Source organism: Hypanus sabinus, chromosome 23 (assembly GCF_030144855.1).
Source record: "Hypanus sabinus isolate sHypSab1 chromosome 23, sHypSab1.hap1, whole genome shotgun sequence".
NCBI classification, from domain to species: domain Eukaryota; kingdom Metazoa; phylum Chordata; class Chondrichthyes; order Myliobatiformes; family Dasyatidae; genus Hypanus; species Hypanus sabinus.
Genome location: NC_082728.1, coordinates 49,595,496 through 49,608,562, shown reverse-complemented (window position 1 = coordinate 49,608,562; position 13,067 = coordinate 49,595,496). Strand labels below are relative to the sequence as shown.

General features: G+C 36.6%; 1 protein-coding gene across 2 annotated transcripts in view; it reads right to left on the bottom strand.

Annotated features, from left to right (window-relative positions):
• Nucleotides 1–13,067, bottom strand: part of LOC132380180 (splicing factor U2AF 65 kDa subunit-like) — a 45,906-nt gene that overhangs the window by 9,306 nt on the left and 23,533 nt on the right. Inside the window, exons 3-8 of one of the 2 annotated variants that reach the window (XM_059948843.1) lie at nt 12,576–12,679; nt 12,289–12,444; nt 7,878–7,990; nt 7,102–7,240; nt 5,350–5,429; nt 1,091–1,213 (exon numbers count right to left, since the gene is read on the bottom strand). In XM_059948843.1, the coding sequence (XP_059804826.1) occupies nt 1,091–1,213; nt 5,350–5,429; nt 7,102–7,240; nt 7,878–7,990; nt 12,289–12,444; nt 12,576–12,679 (715 nt within the window). The remainder of the gene's footprint in view (nt 1–1,090; nt 1,214–5,349; nt 5,430–7,101; nt 7,241–7,877; nt 7,991–12,288; nt 12,445–12,575; nt 12,680–13,067) is intronic. The other variant, XM_059948845.1, reaches the window with a different exon arrangement.

The following is a 13,067-nucleotide window of genomic DNA, read 5'->3' as shown; positions in this document are numbered from 1 at the left end:
CAGTGCTCTGAGACAATGCCTTCAGAATAAAAACTACTGGCCATAGAATAATAGTAGTTTATATTATTAGTTGTAGCATACAAACAATGTATACATTAGAGCCTGGTTTTCTGAAATAGCTGCGCAGGAACTAAATGGCCTAGACTTATTTTAAAATATTATTCTTCTGTTAGTACTTGTACCCTACATATCCCACGAAAAAGTATTGAGAGAATCCATGGTAACCCTGTGAATGTGGTCATCCGTCCATAAGCATTTCCTCAAAGTAAGAGCAGATGGGACTATAAAAACTGAAAAGGTCCAGTGTCAACAGGTTAGCACCATCTGCTTCAAAGGAGTTATTTCCAACTGTGTTATATGTCAGCATTCATGCAGGTTGTAGTCAGCTGAAACACAGCTTGTTGACCAAAAGCAATAGAAGTGAACTGACACAAAAGCAAAACACAGAGCATGCACAGCAGGAAAATAATCTAGTGCTATCAATATAATCTACATAAACCACAAGCAAGTGCTGAAATGAGGGGGGAGCCATATAATTGGAGTAAAGCACAGAATCCTCCTATCTAAACGTTCAAAAAAGGTAGGATGCCAAACAAGAGTATATTTGCATCTGCAGCACCAAGGGAGAAGCATGCACAGCATGAAAACAGGCAATCCACATATATTAAGGAACTATATGTTCCTTAACTTGGATATACTTTATATGCTTTAACATGGCAAAATTAGCAAAATAATGTTCTTACCTTTTATTTGGTACATCTCAATTCGTCATTTGGCCTCGTTTCCATAAGAGATTGTCTCCAAACTGCCACCACCCCTGACCCCAGTCAATGAATTCCACAACTCTGACAACTAGTCATGCCACTGGCACAACTATGTCAATTTTCTAGCATGATATTACATCTTCTTTCACCCCCCACACACACAAGCTCACTGATTTGTGGCCCACACTTGAGTAGCACAGTTTACTTTCAGCAACTTTATATACATCCATTTATTAAAAATATGATCTTGAATTATATTCATTTGATTGCTAATCTGATTGTCTGTGGCAATTACAGTAACATATACTGCCGATAATAATTTGTACCTGATCAGTAACATTGACATCCACATATTCACAGAAGGCATAGCCCTTGGACAGAGATGTTGCACTGTCCTTCACTAGGTTAAAAGCTTTCAGTGGACCAAACGAAGTTAAGAGTTCTTTAACCTGTAAGCCAAAGCCAACAGCAGAACAATGAATTAGAATTTATTCAGAACCTGTTAAATTCCATTTACTGTAAAAAAAAATCCTAATTCACATCAAAGCTTGGGATTATTGTGCTTTAAAGTTTTCAGAGATAGGGCATAAAATGATGGAGCAGCTGATTCAGAAAGCCATTTCCACCATTAGTCTAACTGCAATTGGATTGTTGCCTATTAAAATATTTCAGTTATATGTAGATAATCAAAACTTTAAGAATGAGTCTTAGGTCAGCTCTAAGCAATCATAATCACAGCAAATAAAATTCCAGCTATTCAAAGCAGCAACATCAAACACCTATTAATGTTACATATTTAACTTTAACACAAATTCCACTCTGAGGAAAAGATTCAAAATGATAAAAATACAACCAAGAGTTGGCCACCACTAGCCTGCGCATGATAAACCTCTTGGTACTAGCAATATTTTAAAAGATTTACAAAACAATTATGTTTTTATTTTAACCTATGAACCTCTTAAATTAATGAATTTAGTAAGAACTAAAGAACAGGTATTCTACTGTGGAAATGGAAAATGAACACTGCAATTCAGCAAGCTAAGTGACTTACAAAGCAACAGTTACTCTCATCACCTCTAACTCCAGCTTATGCTCAAACTAAACATCTAACCTTTTTTGACCCCAATATTCTGTCTTTATTCCCTTTTGTACTGCAACCATTAATCTAAATCAATATTAATTCAGCTAATTAATATGCCAATACTAAAACATTAACAATCCCACTGGAATTCACATCAACAGGCTAGAAATCCCTATGCAGAACATGTGACCGGAGGCCACAGATCTGTTTAACTGGATTGCTTATTCTCAATGTTTTTTAAATTCATAACCATTTCATGTAAATGAGACTATATTTCTGAAGGAAAACCTAAACAATTTGCTTTAATTTCATTCCATATATATTAAAAACTGGCTTATTTAACTGAAATGGCTACATTTTCTAATATTTATGACAGTTGCAACATTCCCAAAACAAACTGTCAGCAGTTGGACTCGAGAGTTTGCTGCTGCCATTCTTCTCTCAAAATTTCAACTCACTGAATATGTTAAATCTGTAGACAAGTGAAAAAAATTGTTGAAACATAAGCAATTATCTGAACAATAGGAAGATTGTCTATTCTTAAGTTACCAGGCTGTATACAAATAAGAATGAAACAACAATTAAAATATAGACCAGCATCAATTCTTAAATTTGTCCTAACTCTCTGTAAACATGGAATCTCTTTCCCCATATTGTCATTGCCCCAGATGGCCTTTAAGGAAGTAAGTATCTTTGTAATTATTCTGATCTGATCATAAATTTTAAAACGCAAGAAAAGGTCACAGACAAAGAACCAATTTGATTTTATTTCAGAAAATTATGATTTAGAAAGTGCTTTCTTTTTTGATTAAATTATTCAAATCTAATAGTATCAAAATAAATTGTCCTATAAAAACTGAAAATGTAAGCAAAAGTCAATTTTTTTGTCCTCCTAAATAGATTTACTCATGCCTCCAACTCCCTCCTCTACATCTAAATTTAAAAAAAACCTCAGTTCTACAAAAGTGTGGGAAAACCTGAATTCCAGATGTAATTTCTTTACCTTAAGAAAAAAAGATACTGATGTTGTTTCAGGCCTGAAATATTAACCCATTGAGGACAGTTTCACAATTTAATTGTAGAATTAAAGAATTGAAGTCATTATGCTCTGGGTATCTAATTCTTGCCATTTTAAGTTGAACGATAGGAAAGTGACAAATTCATGAAATTAATCAGTAAGTACTTAACTTGGTTCTCAAAGGGTTAATCGTTTTAGTTCATGGAGCTACTAAGCTCAAAATTAAAAACAAAGGAGAAAGAACACTATTGAAACAATCTTCAAATACAGAAAAATAGTTGGAGAAGAAGTCTTACCTCCTACAACACATACACCATAGGTATATATGTACTACTTACACCACAACTTTTAGTGGTTTATTCATTTGTACCAAGAACAAATTAACTTGTTTTCTCTTTTTTAGGTTTACCCTCAAAGCCAGCAAATGCTCTCAGGAAGGCTGGGCAGGTTCTAGAGTTGAGGGAAGAGCACAGTAGCTGGCTCCGAGGGTATCCGAGTGCGGGACATGAGCTCTTACTTGCCTTGTCTTACAGGTTGGCATGGCAGCAGTAGATCAGTACTACTGAACAAACTATGCGCCAAGACTTACGATCTTACAGGCCCCTAGCTGGGGACAAAGTGGGGGAACAAAAATGAAAGAGCCATGAGTATCAACCAGCAGTGACTACAAAGGAGTCAGTATAATACTGGCTCACAAATTTAGAATTAGAAAGCAAAACTCCCTGTTCTCAACAAACCGTGCATTTCAGACTTTCTAATGTTGAATATTCAATTACAGATTTAATAAAATCAGTTTCTCCAATTGATTTCTCCCCCCAGTTTAGGTGAGTGTTAAGATAGTTGATATAGATTGCTTAAAAAAAATCAAATGCCATCATGGATCACATCAAGTTTTTACTGTTACAAAATTTGATATCTACTAAAAACTCAGTATGAAGATTGGAATAAGATATGCAGCTTAAAGATGCTGTAAGTACTAAGAATTGACATCCATTTCTAAAAAAAAGTTTAAAAAAATTATTGATGTAACACACATAGATAAGGGCTTGAAATTAATAACAATGCAGTAAATTTTATATGGAAGAGTTTTGCTTTTGAAAGAAAAAAAGCCACTTTAAAGTCAAGAACTTTTAAATGAGTTATTTATAACGTCAGCCATAAATTAGTTCATCTATCATCATGGCTGATGGTGCTGCAGCTTAACTGCAGATTTGTGTTTATTTGCAAAATAAATATTTCAAGCATGCATAGAACTATCCTTTGGAAATATCAAATTATGCAATAAATTAGCTGATAGCTAAGATTGCATGTAGGTTTAAAAAAACTTACAACTTGCTTAAAGTCAATAATGATTTTTTAAACGTTTCACTGCTAGTATACTCAACTGGATTCAACAGTTAATTTTAAGCTGTTTTCTTTTAGCTTAAAGAAGACATTTTAATTAGGAAAACAACTTGATATGACCCGTCAAAGGCAATTCTACTGTAAAACCAAACTTGAACTACACAATTTTATTTACAAAGTGTCTTAAACACTGCATATCATAAGGTAGTAAAGAAATTGACTGTAATTGCATCTCACCTTTAAGAGCCGAACGGTTTAGGAATCTAAAAACCTGTAAAAACTGAACTGCTGTGAAAAGAAAAAGGGGCTAGAACAAAAAGCTTTACCACTATAAACAAAAAGGCCAACTTGGTAAACTGACTATTTTACAACCAAGATTGAAATACCAAACAGAAAAATCATAAGCCACATCCAATTGTCCTAAATGAATAAAATAAATTCCTACAAAGGGGAGAAGAAAGGCCCTCTTAGGATGCAAATTATCTGCAGGTAATGTTGCTACAGAATGGATTTTACTTTCTTGTTTCATTTGTGGTGATGGTATTGCAGGTCTGGATCATTAAGACATTCTGTCACCCTTCAGCGGCCCGAACTGCTTTTTCCCCTTGCTGCAAAAAGGAAGTCAGTGAAGTTTGCTGATTTTGTTTAGTTAGGGCTCAAACCCTCAGCCAGCCATTTTATGTGATCAATATTTTCACAGAAGCAATTTCATTTATTTAAAAATTTCAGGGAGGAAGTGAGGGGAGGGGGTTGAGGAGGAGAAAGAACAAAAAGCGCTATTATCGATACCAAAACAGGCAATGACAATCTGAATCACTCATCTTCATTGCAAAGCAGACGACCACTGTTCAGTGTTTTGCCCAGGAAGATTTTCTATATTAATCCATGTTAAAGCCTCTCAATAGAAGGTCTGGCCCAATGACACTAATAAGAACCTTAAAGAGGTTTAAAAAAATGCCTTCAAAATTTTCAGTGGAAAAAGCTAACACTCCTTCAATAGTCAACCAACTGCAACAATCAAGTGAGCAGCCATGTTTGTTTAACGGTACAAATTAAGGCAGCTTTGGATATATGGTATCAAAGAGGAGTAAAAGCAGAACAATATAGTCAGCTTTCTCCAAGTGGGTTGTATCCGTAGCTACCTGATCATCATTGAGGTAATTGGGCAAACCGCCAATGAATAGCTTGTGTGGAGAATCTGGAACCACCGTTGAGACAACACCTAAAAGAAAGATAAGAGAAACAAATGTTGCAATTTAAACAACATGAACCAAAAGCAACAAGGAAAGTAATAAATCTATCTTAAAAGAAAAAGTAAGTCGGAATTACACAAAGCATCCACTTTGTGATGGGTGGTAAAGCAAGGGATTCATAAGATCTGTATCATATTACTACTTGATGAAGACATGCTGCAAAAAGATGCGAAGTAGCCACCAATGAAGAGTGAGACAATCTACTTCCCATTGGTACACAAGTGCAGCTGCAAATATGATAATATTATCATGCTTGTGGATCATGTCAGCCATCACCGGTACACGAACCAACTATCGGGGTGCAAAATGTGCATCTTAATTGGAGAGGGGACAAAAGGGTTCAGATAATGGACCTTTATGTTTTGCCTTAAAGAAAGAAGGTAAACGAGGAATACTTGAGGAGTAATTGTTGCATGTGTCTTAATTTAATGAACTCACCCCCTTTTTTGAAAAAAAAATGAAGCAAGCCACATATGGGTCAAAGAAAAGCAGAAGCATAACTGGAAAAACCTTCTAACTTACAGTATTGCGAATGTGGCCCTAGTAACATGTGCACGCTCCCAGGCTGGCAAAGAATCTTGCTGCGCCAGCTGCTCCAAACCAGAACATAAAGACTCTGCAGGTTTCCAAAATCCACAAGTGAGTGAACTTTAACAAATGCAGGGATTAAGAACTGGTGAGCATGGAAAGAGATTAAAATGAAGATAGAGGGGAAAAATATTTATAATGAAAAAAAGGAAAAACAAAATGGAGCAAAAGTGAAGGTGAATTCTCAGTGTGGTCTACTATCGGCCCCTTGCTCATCCATAAGACAATCTATGACTGTTTATTGTTAAAATGGCAAACCTTAAAACACTGGAAGCCAATGATTTTTACATTCAATTTAAACATTATCTGAACCCATTTACTATTATTACAGAATTGGTTGAATGTAATTTCACATCATTTAAAAAAAGCGAATATTGTGTTGAATAATAGGTAAATTTCTGCATGATTTAGATATACATCAATGCATCTTTAGCCAATTCAGACACTAAGCAACTCACTAGATTACAGTGCTGCTAGTGTTCTGGAAACTTGAGATTGACATTTACAATATTCCATCTTCCAGAATTGAAACAGGCAGAATCAATGGCCTCCTGTGATGGATGCCTCAGTACACAAGTCTGAAGTACAATCTTGGCTTAACTCTCGATCATTGCATATACACCACCCGCCCCCCCCCCCCGTGCTCCCCCCCCCACCATCAACCCCAAACAAAACTTCAAAGTTACCGGCTGCAAGAACAATGTATAACATTTCTCGACCCAAAAATGTCATTTCTGATGTTAACATAAAATTTTCCTCTTTTCAGGTTGCAACTCAGAATGTCTAGGCATTCGAGTACACAGTGACCGAGATTTTCATCCACAGAATTATGTTTCTGCTGTGCGAGTTCTGACACTGACTTTCCTTGCATATTGTTTGTAACAGTATCTGCATTTTTTAAAAATTTTGTTTTGTAGGATTTTTTTCTCAATTTTAGCCAACAAATAGTATTGCAAATAACATTTTGGTGTCCTGGCATTACATCAGATACATGCAGTATACTTAAACCTGCAAAGGAAGTCCAGCACACAGATGTTGCATTTTTTGACGGACCTGGAACATGGAAAGAAGGTTGCTCAGACATGCCTGGCAGAGGTTGGTAATCATGGGGACGTCGGATCTTCAAAGATTGACCCTGGAAGATGATCCCATCGAATGCCATTGCTTGTGTAGTTTCATCAACTGATCGGAACTAAGAGAATCAATGTAATATTAGCAATATCACAATGAAGAGAAAAACAGATCAAATTGAACTAAATAATCATAAAATGCTATATGTTTTGATGAAGCAAATCTTCACTAAAATATTACACCAAATTTATCCACTTAAAATACCAAAAGTAATAATGCAAAACTCAGGGATAAGTGAAACTGGAGGGAAAGTCAAGCTAGCCTCCACTACCATTCCATGTAGTAACAGTTTCAAGACCAGCGTTGCTTGAGATCTGGAAGTACTTTGCCTGGCTACCTTCTACAGTTGAATATTTAAGTTAACAATCAAAAATAGAAAGTAATGGAATTCTTACTTTAAATGTAGAAGTCATTCTATTAGTTATACAGAATGAATATACTGTACTCACATAATTGTTTATTAATTCATTGACTATGAAGTTTTCACCAACTATCAAGATGCTATAATACTATAATATATATAATACATAATGTATTATAAGCCAAAAGTATTCAATATTTTTACTCCATATTTGGACATGTTTATTCAAAGTTATTCAGAAATGTTCACATCTATTCTGTAATAGCATTTTTACCAACCAGACATACAATGACAAAAGGATTGTTATAAAAATAATTACATAGAAATGAAAGTTTACCTCAAGAAAAGCAAAATTTTTATCTTGGTTGATCTGCACAGCCAACACAGGGTTCCCTGGAGCCTGTGACAACCCAGCAAGGCGCATCTGAGCATTAAAGAAATCTGCCATGGCTTCCTAGAAGGTAGAAAAGATCATAGAAAAGATAATTGACTGGCACTAAATCACGCACAATGGAGATTACATCTCCACATTCTGACATGTCACTGGCATGATATAAAAATCAATGGCAGTTAGGTTTCTACTAAATTCATACAATTCTATACAATTAAGAATGAATTGGAAAGATCCCACAATCTGGAATTCCTTTCCCAAATTCAGTCTTTTCGACACCACCCTTTCTAAATTGCAAGCTCAACAGCAGCAGTCCTTCCTTCAAGTTAAAAGGCTAAAGTACAAGTCCTATGACTTAAGCACATTAATCTAAACAGACAATTCAGTGAAGTGCCAATGCAATGCTGTCAAAGCCACATTCCTACTAAGGCCTTGCCAAAACCCACGCTATTACTGAAAAGACAGGAATTTTGCTGTGGTTAATATTAATCTAGTTTAAAACTAATGAGCAAAATCTTAGAATCACAGAATTGCATTGCATGGAAGCAAGGCATTCAACTCATCAACACCTACGAATGAGCTCCCTTTCACATAAACCCCATTACTCGGTGCTTGGTCCATAGCCCTTTACACTTTTAGAAGTGCTATCAGTGATCCAGCTTCAGCTGTGTATTCCAAGTACCTACCACCCTCAGAGCGAAGGGCTTCCTTAGATCTCTTCTAAATTTTATCCATCTCACTTCAAACCTAAGGTTTTATCTCTCTCTGATATGGGGAAAGTTTCCACCCTATATCCTGATATATTCCTCAATCATCTCCCTTCTTACCTTCCTCCAAAGAGAGAAGACTTTGCTTCTCTAGTCTCTATTCATAAACTGAACTGTTCCACTGCTCTCAATATCCCAGTAAATCTCCACTGCACCCTCTCCAGTACTCTCACATCCTTCCTATAATTGTGATCAGAACTGCACATAGTACTCCAGTTTGACCAAGGTTTTAAAATTCCCTGCTTCTGTGTTCAGTGTCCTATCTAATGAAAGTATCCTGTGCGTCTTCCGAACCACAATATCTACCAGTGTTGTCACCTACAAGGACCTATGGACTGGTACTCAAAGCCCCCTCTATTCCATCATGATGTATATCTTAGCTTCATCAGTGCTCTCAAAATTCAGCATCTCATATTTGACTCCATGTCATTTTTAGCTTGGCTAACTTCATATCACATCAATATCTCTGCTACCTGAGACTGCCTTCCACACCATTAACAACTCTGCCAATCTTTGTGTTGTCTGCGAACTTACCAATCTTGCCTCCTATATCCAAGTCTGTCACAGGCTTTACCCTCCTTCCTTTCCTGAAGGGAGGACTATATTTGCTGCCCTTTGATTATTTGGTATCTGACTGGTGTCAAGCAAAGATTTAAAATCTCAACTAGAACCCTATCAAACACTCATAATTGCTTCCTGCAGCAACTTATGATAAATTACATCTGATCCTGTGAATTTATCTATCTTTTGCCAAGACAGGAATTATGATTTATTACTGGGGACTTGCACTGGACGTTCATCTAACGCGACACTGAATTCTCCAACTACGAAGTCTGACTTATTTGTAAATAGCAATGAAAAGTATTCGTTTAGGCCTTTTGTTCCACACACATATATTGTTCTTGTTGTCCCTAATGGTCCTTATTTTTTCTGAGGTTATTGTTTTGACCTTGTATAATAACGGAATACCTTTGGATCTGCCTTAGATCTGTTTACCAGTGATTTCTTGTGATGTTTTTTGCCTTCCTAACTTCCATTTTAAGCACCTCCCTACACTTTATATACTATTGACGAGGCTTCCCCTTCATTAGTTCTCTATATTGACTGTAGGCTTCCTTTTTTATCCTCTTTATCCAGCCCATAATATCTCTCAACATCCAGGTTCCCTAAACTTGTTACCCCATTTCAGGACTATGTTGGCCTGGAACTCTTACTCCTCTGAATTCCTCCCAATACGTAGATATAGACTAACCTGCAATTAAATGCTCCCAATCTCCCTCATGTTAATGAAATTGGCCTTACTTCAATTTAAGACCATAATTATTGGTTGGAATGTGCTGCCAGGGAAAGTGGTAGAGGCAGATACAACAGTAACATTTAAGAAGGTACTAACACAGGCAGGGAGTAAACCAGATGCAGGCAGATGGAATTACTTAGATTACATTGTTGGCCATAATGTCTGCTTCTGTGACATTTTATGTTCGATCCTTTTCCATAACCACATTAAAATATTCGAAGGATAGTGTCCAGTAACTGTTCCGTCCCACACTGGTCTATATAGTGTGTGTGTGTGTGTGTGTGCGTGTGCGTGTGCGTGTGTGTGTGCGCGTGTGCGTGTGCGTGTGCGTGTGCGTGTGTGCGTGTGTGCGTGTGTGCGTGTGTGCGTGTGTGCGTGTGTGCGTGTGTGTGTGTGTGTGTGTGTGTGTGTGTGTGTGTATATAGTATGTACATAGTACATACATACTATGGCCTAAGGATCATGATACATTCTGAAACACCCAGTGGTTTATAATCTTGTTAGACGAATACTTAAATAAATAATTGTGGGTTGGTAGGTTAAACAGCCTGTGTGTAGGTAAGTGATAAAATTTGCGCACGCGCGTTCTTTATTTAGCATAGTAGGTCATTTGAGCCATGCTGTCCAGCAACCCAGATTTAAACCTAATCACGGGGCAACTTACAATGACCAAATATCCTACCCGGTAGGTCTTTGCTATGTGGGAGGATCTGGGGAAAGATGCGCATTTCACAAGGAGGACGTAAAGACTCCTCACAGATAATGCCAGAATTGAACTTTGAGCTCTGACGCTCTGAGCTGTAATAACATCACACTAACTGCTATGCCATTGTGGCACTCACAGTACGTATATGTGTACACACGCACGGGAAGTTAATGAGATTGTAAAAAAAAAAAGAATTAATGTAGAAGTACTATAAAAGTTTGGCTGATAGTCAGTTGGATTTGATGTGCCAAAGAGTCTGTTTCCATGTTATATCACTCTCTGACTCTATGAAACAAATTGGTCTGCTGAGATTGACAAAATATAAATGAAGCAAATTGCTGAAGGTTCATGGTCAGCCACTTGAATTAACACAATACTTAGGCGTACAGGTCGTGATAATGGATGAAGCAAACAAGAGTTGAAAGCTTAATTAAATTTGCTTGTTGTAAAGTGTCATGCCCAAATATACAAAATTGTAATACATTTCAGTATTCTTAATTCTGGTGCAGAAGAGGGAGTGTAGTTAAATTAAACGTCTTTTGGATGAAACACTAAACAATCTTCCTTTCTGCATATGTAAGAGTTTGTGATCTGTGCTACAAAGAGCAACAAGTTATCTCCATGTGTTTTACAAAGTTGAAAGCAGATGGCACAGACAAACCTGTATGCATTCTGTGCACATTGATAAAACTCAAATAGTTAATATAATAATCAACAGACAAAAAGATCAATAAAAAATCAAGACAACACATAGGATACTTGCCTTAAACCAGCTGAGGCAGAAAATACATGGAGATCATATTAGTAATACATAAAATAATCTATGGGCTGTGTCCTATTCAGATTACCAATTTTAAGTACACCAGTGAGAATGCGGTGAAGATTTAAGAGTACAGAGGGTCAGAGTAGTCATGCAAAGGTGATGACTAGACTGGAACTGCTTTTTTCCACAAAGTGGGGACTGAGGGAAGATTTCATCTAAGTGTACAAAATTATGAAAAGGCCTACATAGTGAGCATGAAGAGAAAGAAGGTTGATCGTTAAAAGATACAGATTTAAGTAAAATTGATGAGGGTTAGAGCAGTGCCAAAATCCTCACCACATTTAAAAGATCACCTTCATCATTTGAAGAGCTACAAATACATAGCTACAGACTGATAGCTGGGAAATGGAAGTAGCAAATGCAGCTCCACTTCTAGTTCCACATAAATAATAGTCAGCATCTGCATGATAGATTTGATCAAGTTTGTTTCTGAAGGCTACTTAATTTCCTGTGTAATAGTAAATACACTTCATTAGTTGTACAGCACTTTTGAAAAAGTCCCAATGAAATGGAATTATTTTTTTCCTTTTATAACAATTTGTAGTTTTACAACTGTTAGATACAACATAAATGTTTTAAAGTCACAAAACATGATAGCTAACTGTGATAGGTATTTTTCAGTCACTGCGCTGACCATGGTTAAAATTCCATAGCCCAACTCAATTAAATGAGGGGAAAAAAGGGAGGATAAGGACCTGGCAAACACACAAGTGGAACATTCTGATTTTTTTCACAAATGAAAATTACATTTAGAAAACTTGTACTTGCCTCTGTGACACCAAAGGGTATGTTGCCTACGTACAGCCGCCTGGCTTGCCTGGTCATCTGGCTGCCAATGATTGGAACTTGTGTTGGTGTGATTGTCACACCACCTACTGTAGAGGTTGCCAACAATGCTGTAGCTGGGATCTGACCCGCAGCTAAAGAAAAAGAGAAAGAGACAGATTCTTCTCCTTAGTGAAATGGGTATATATGTTCATTGAGAGCTTCATGGAAACGGTCTGGTGCTGGCTTTTACTAAAGCACGCATAAAAATTCTGGAAGAATTTACCTTGCATCGCCTTGTACTGCATTGGGGTAATGTGCTCAAAACCTGGAGGGGGAACATCCCAGTATCTATAAGGCTTCTTTCTACGAGAACGACGAGGAGACCGACTGTAGTTACAAAAACAAAATTTGGAAACTCAGTCTCATAGGGAAATGTATGCTACTAACATCAGAGGTTATACCACACACCATTTATTTAAAATAGTGTGCATATTCTGTTAAATTTAAATTAGAAATAAAAAAGGCATTTTTGATTAGTGAGAGCCCAAATAATGCAATGATTAGGATAGAAATGTATAAATGGCTCCTTAAGAATCAGCAAAGACACTAAAGTAATCAATTGAAGTTTATGTTGACAGCATTGGAAGTTAGGTAATTTGCTGTTGAATAATGTAGATTCACACATTCAGACAATCTCTTTTTCACACCTTTCATGTAACTCAGGAAATTGTGAAATTAACAATTTTTGTTCTATCTATGAAATAAAGTGCTCTAA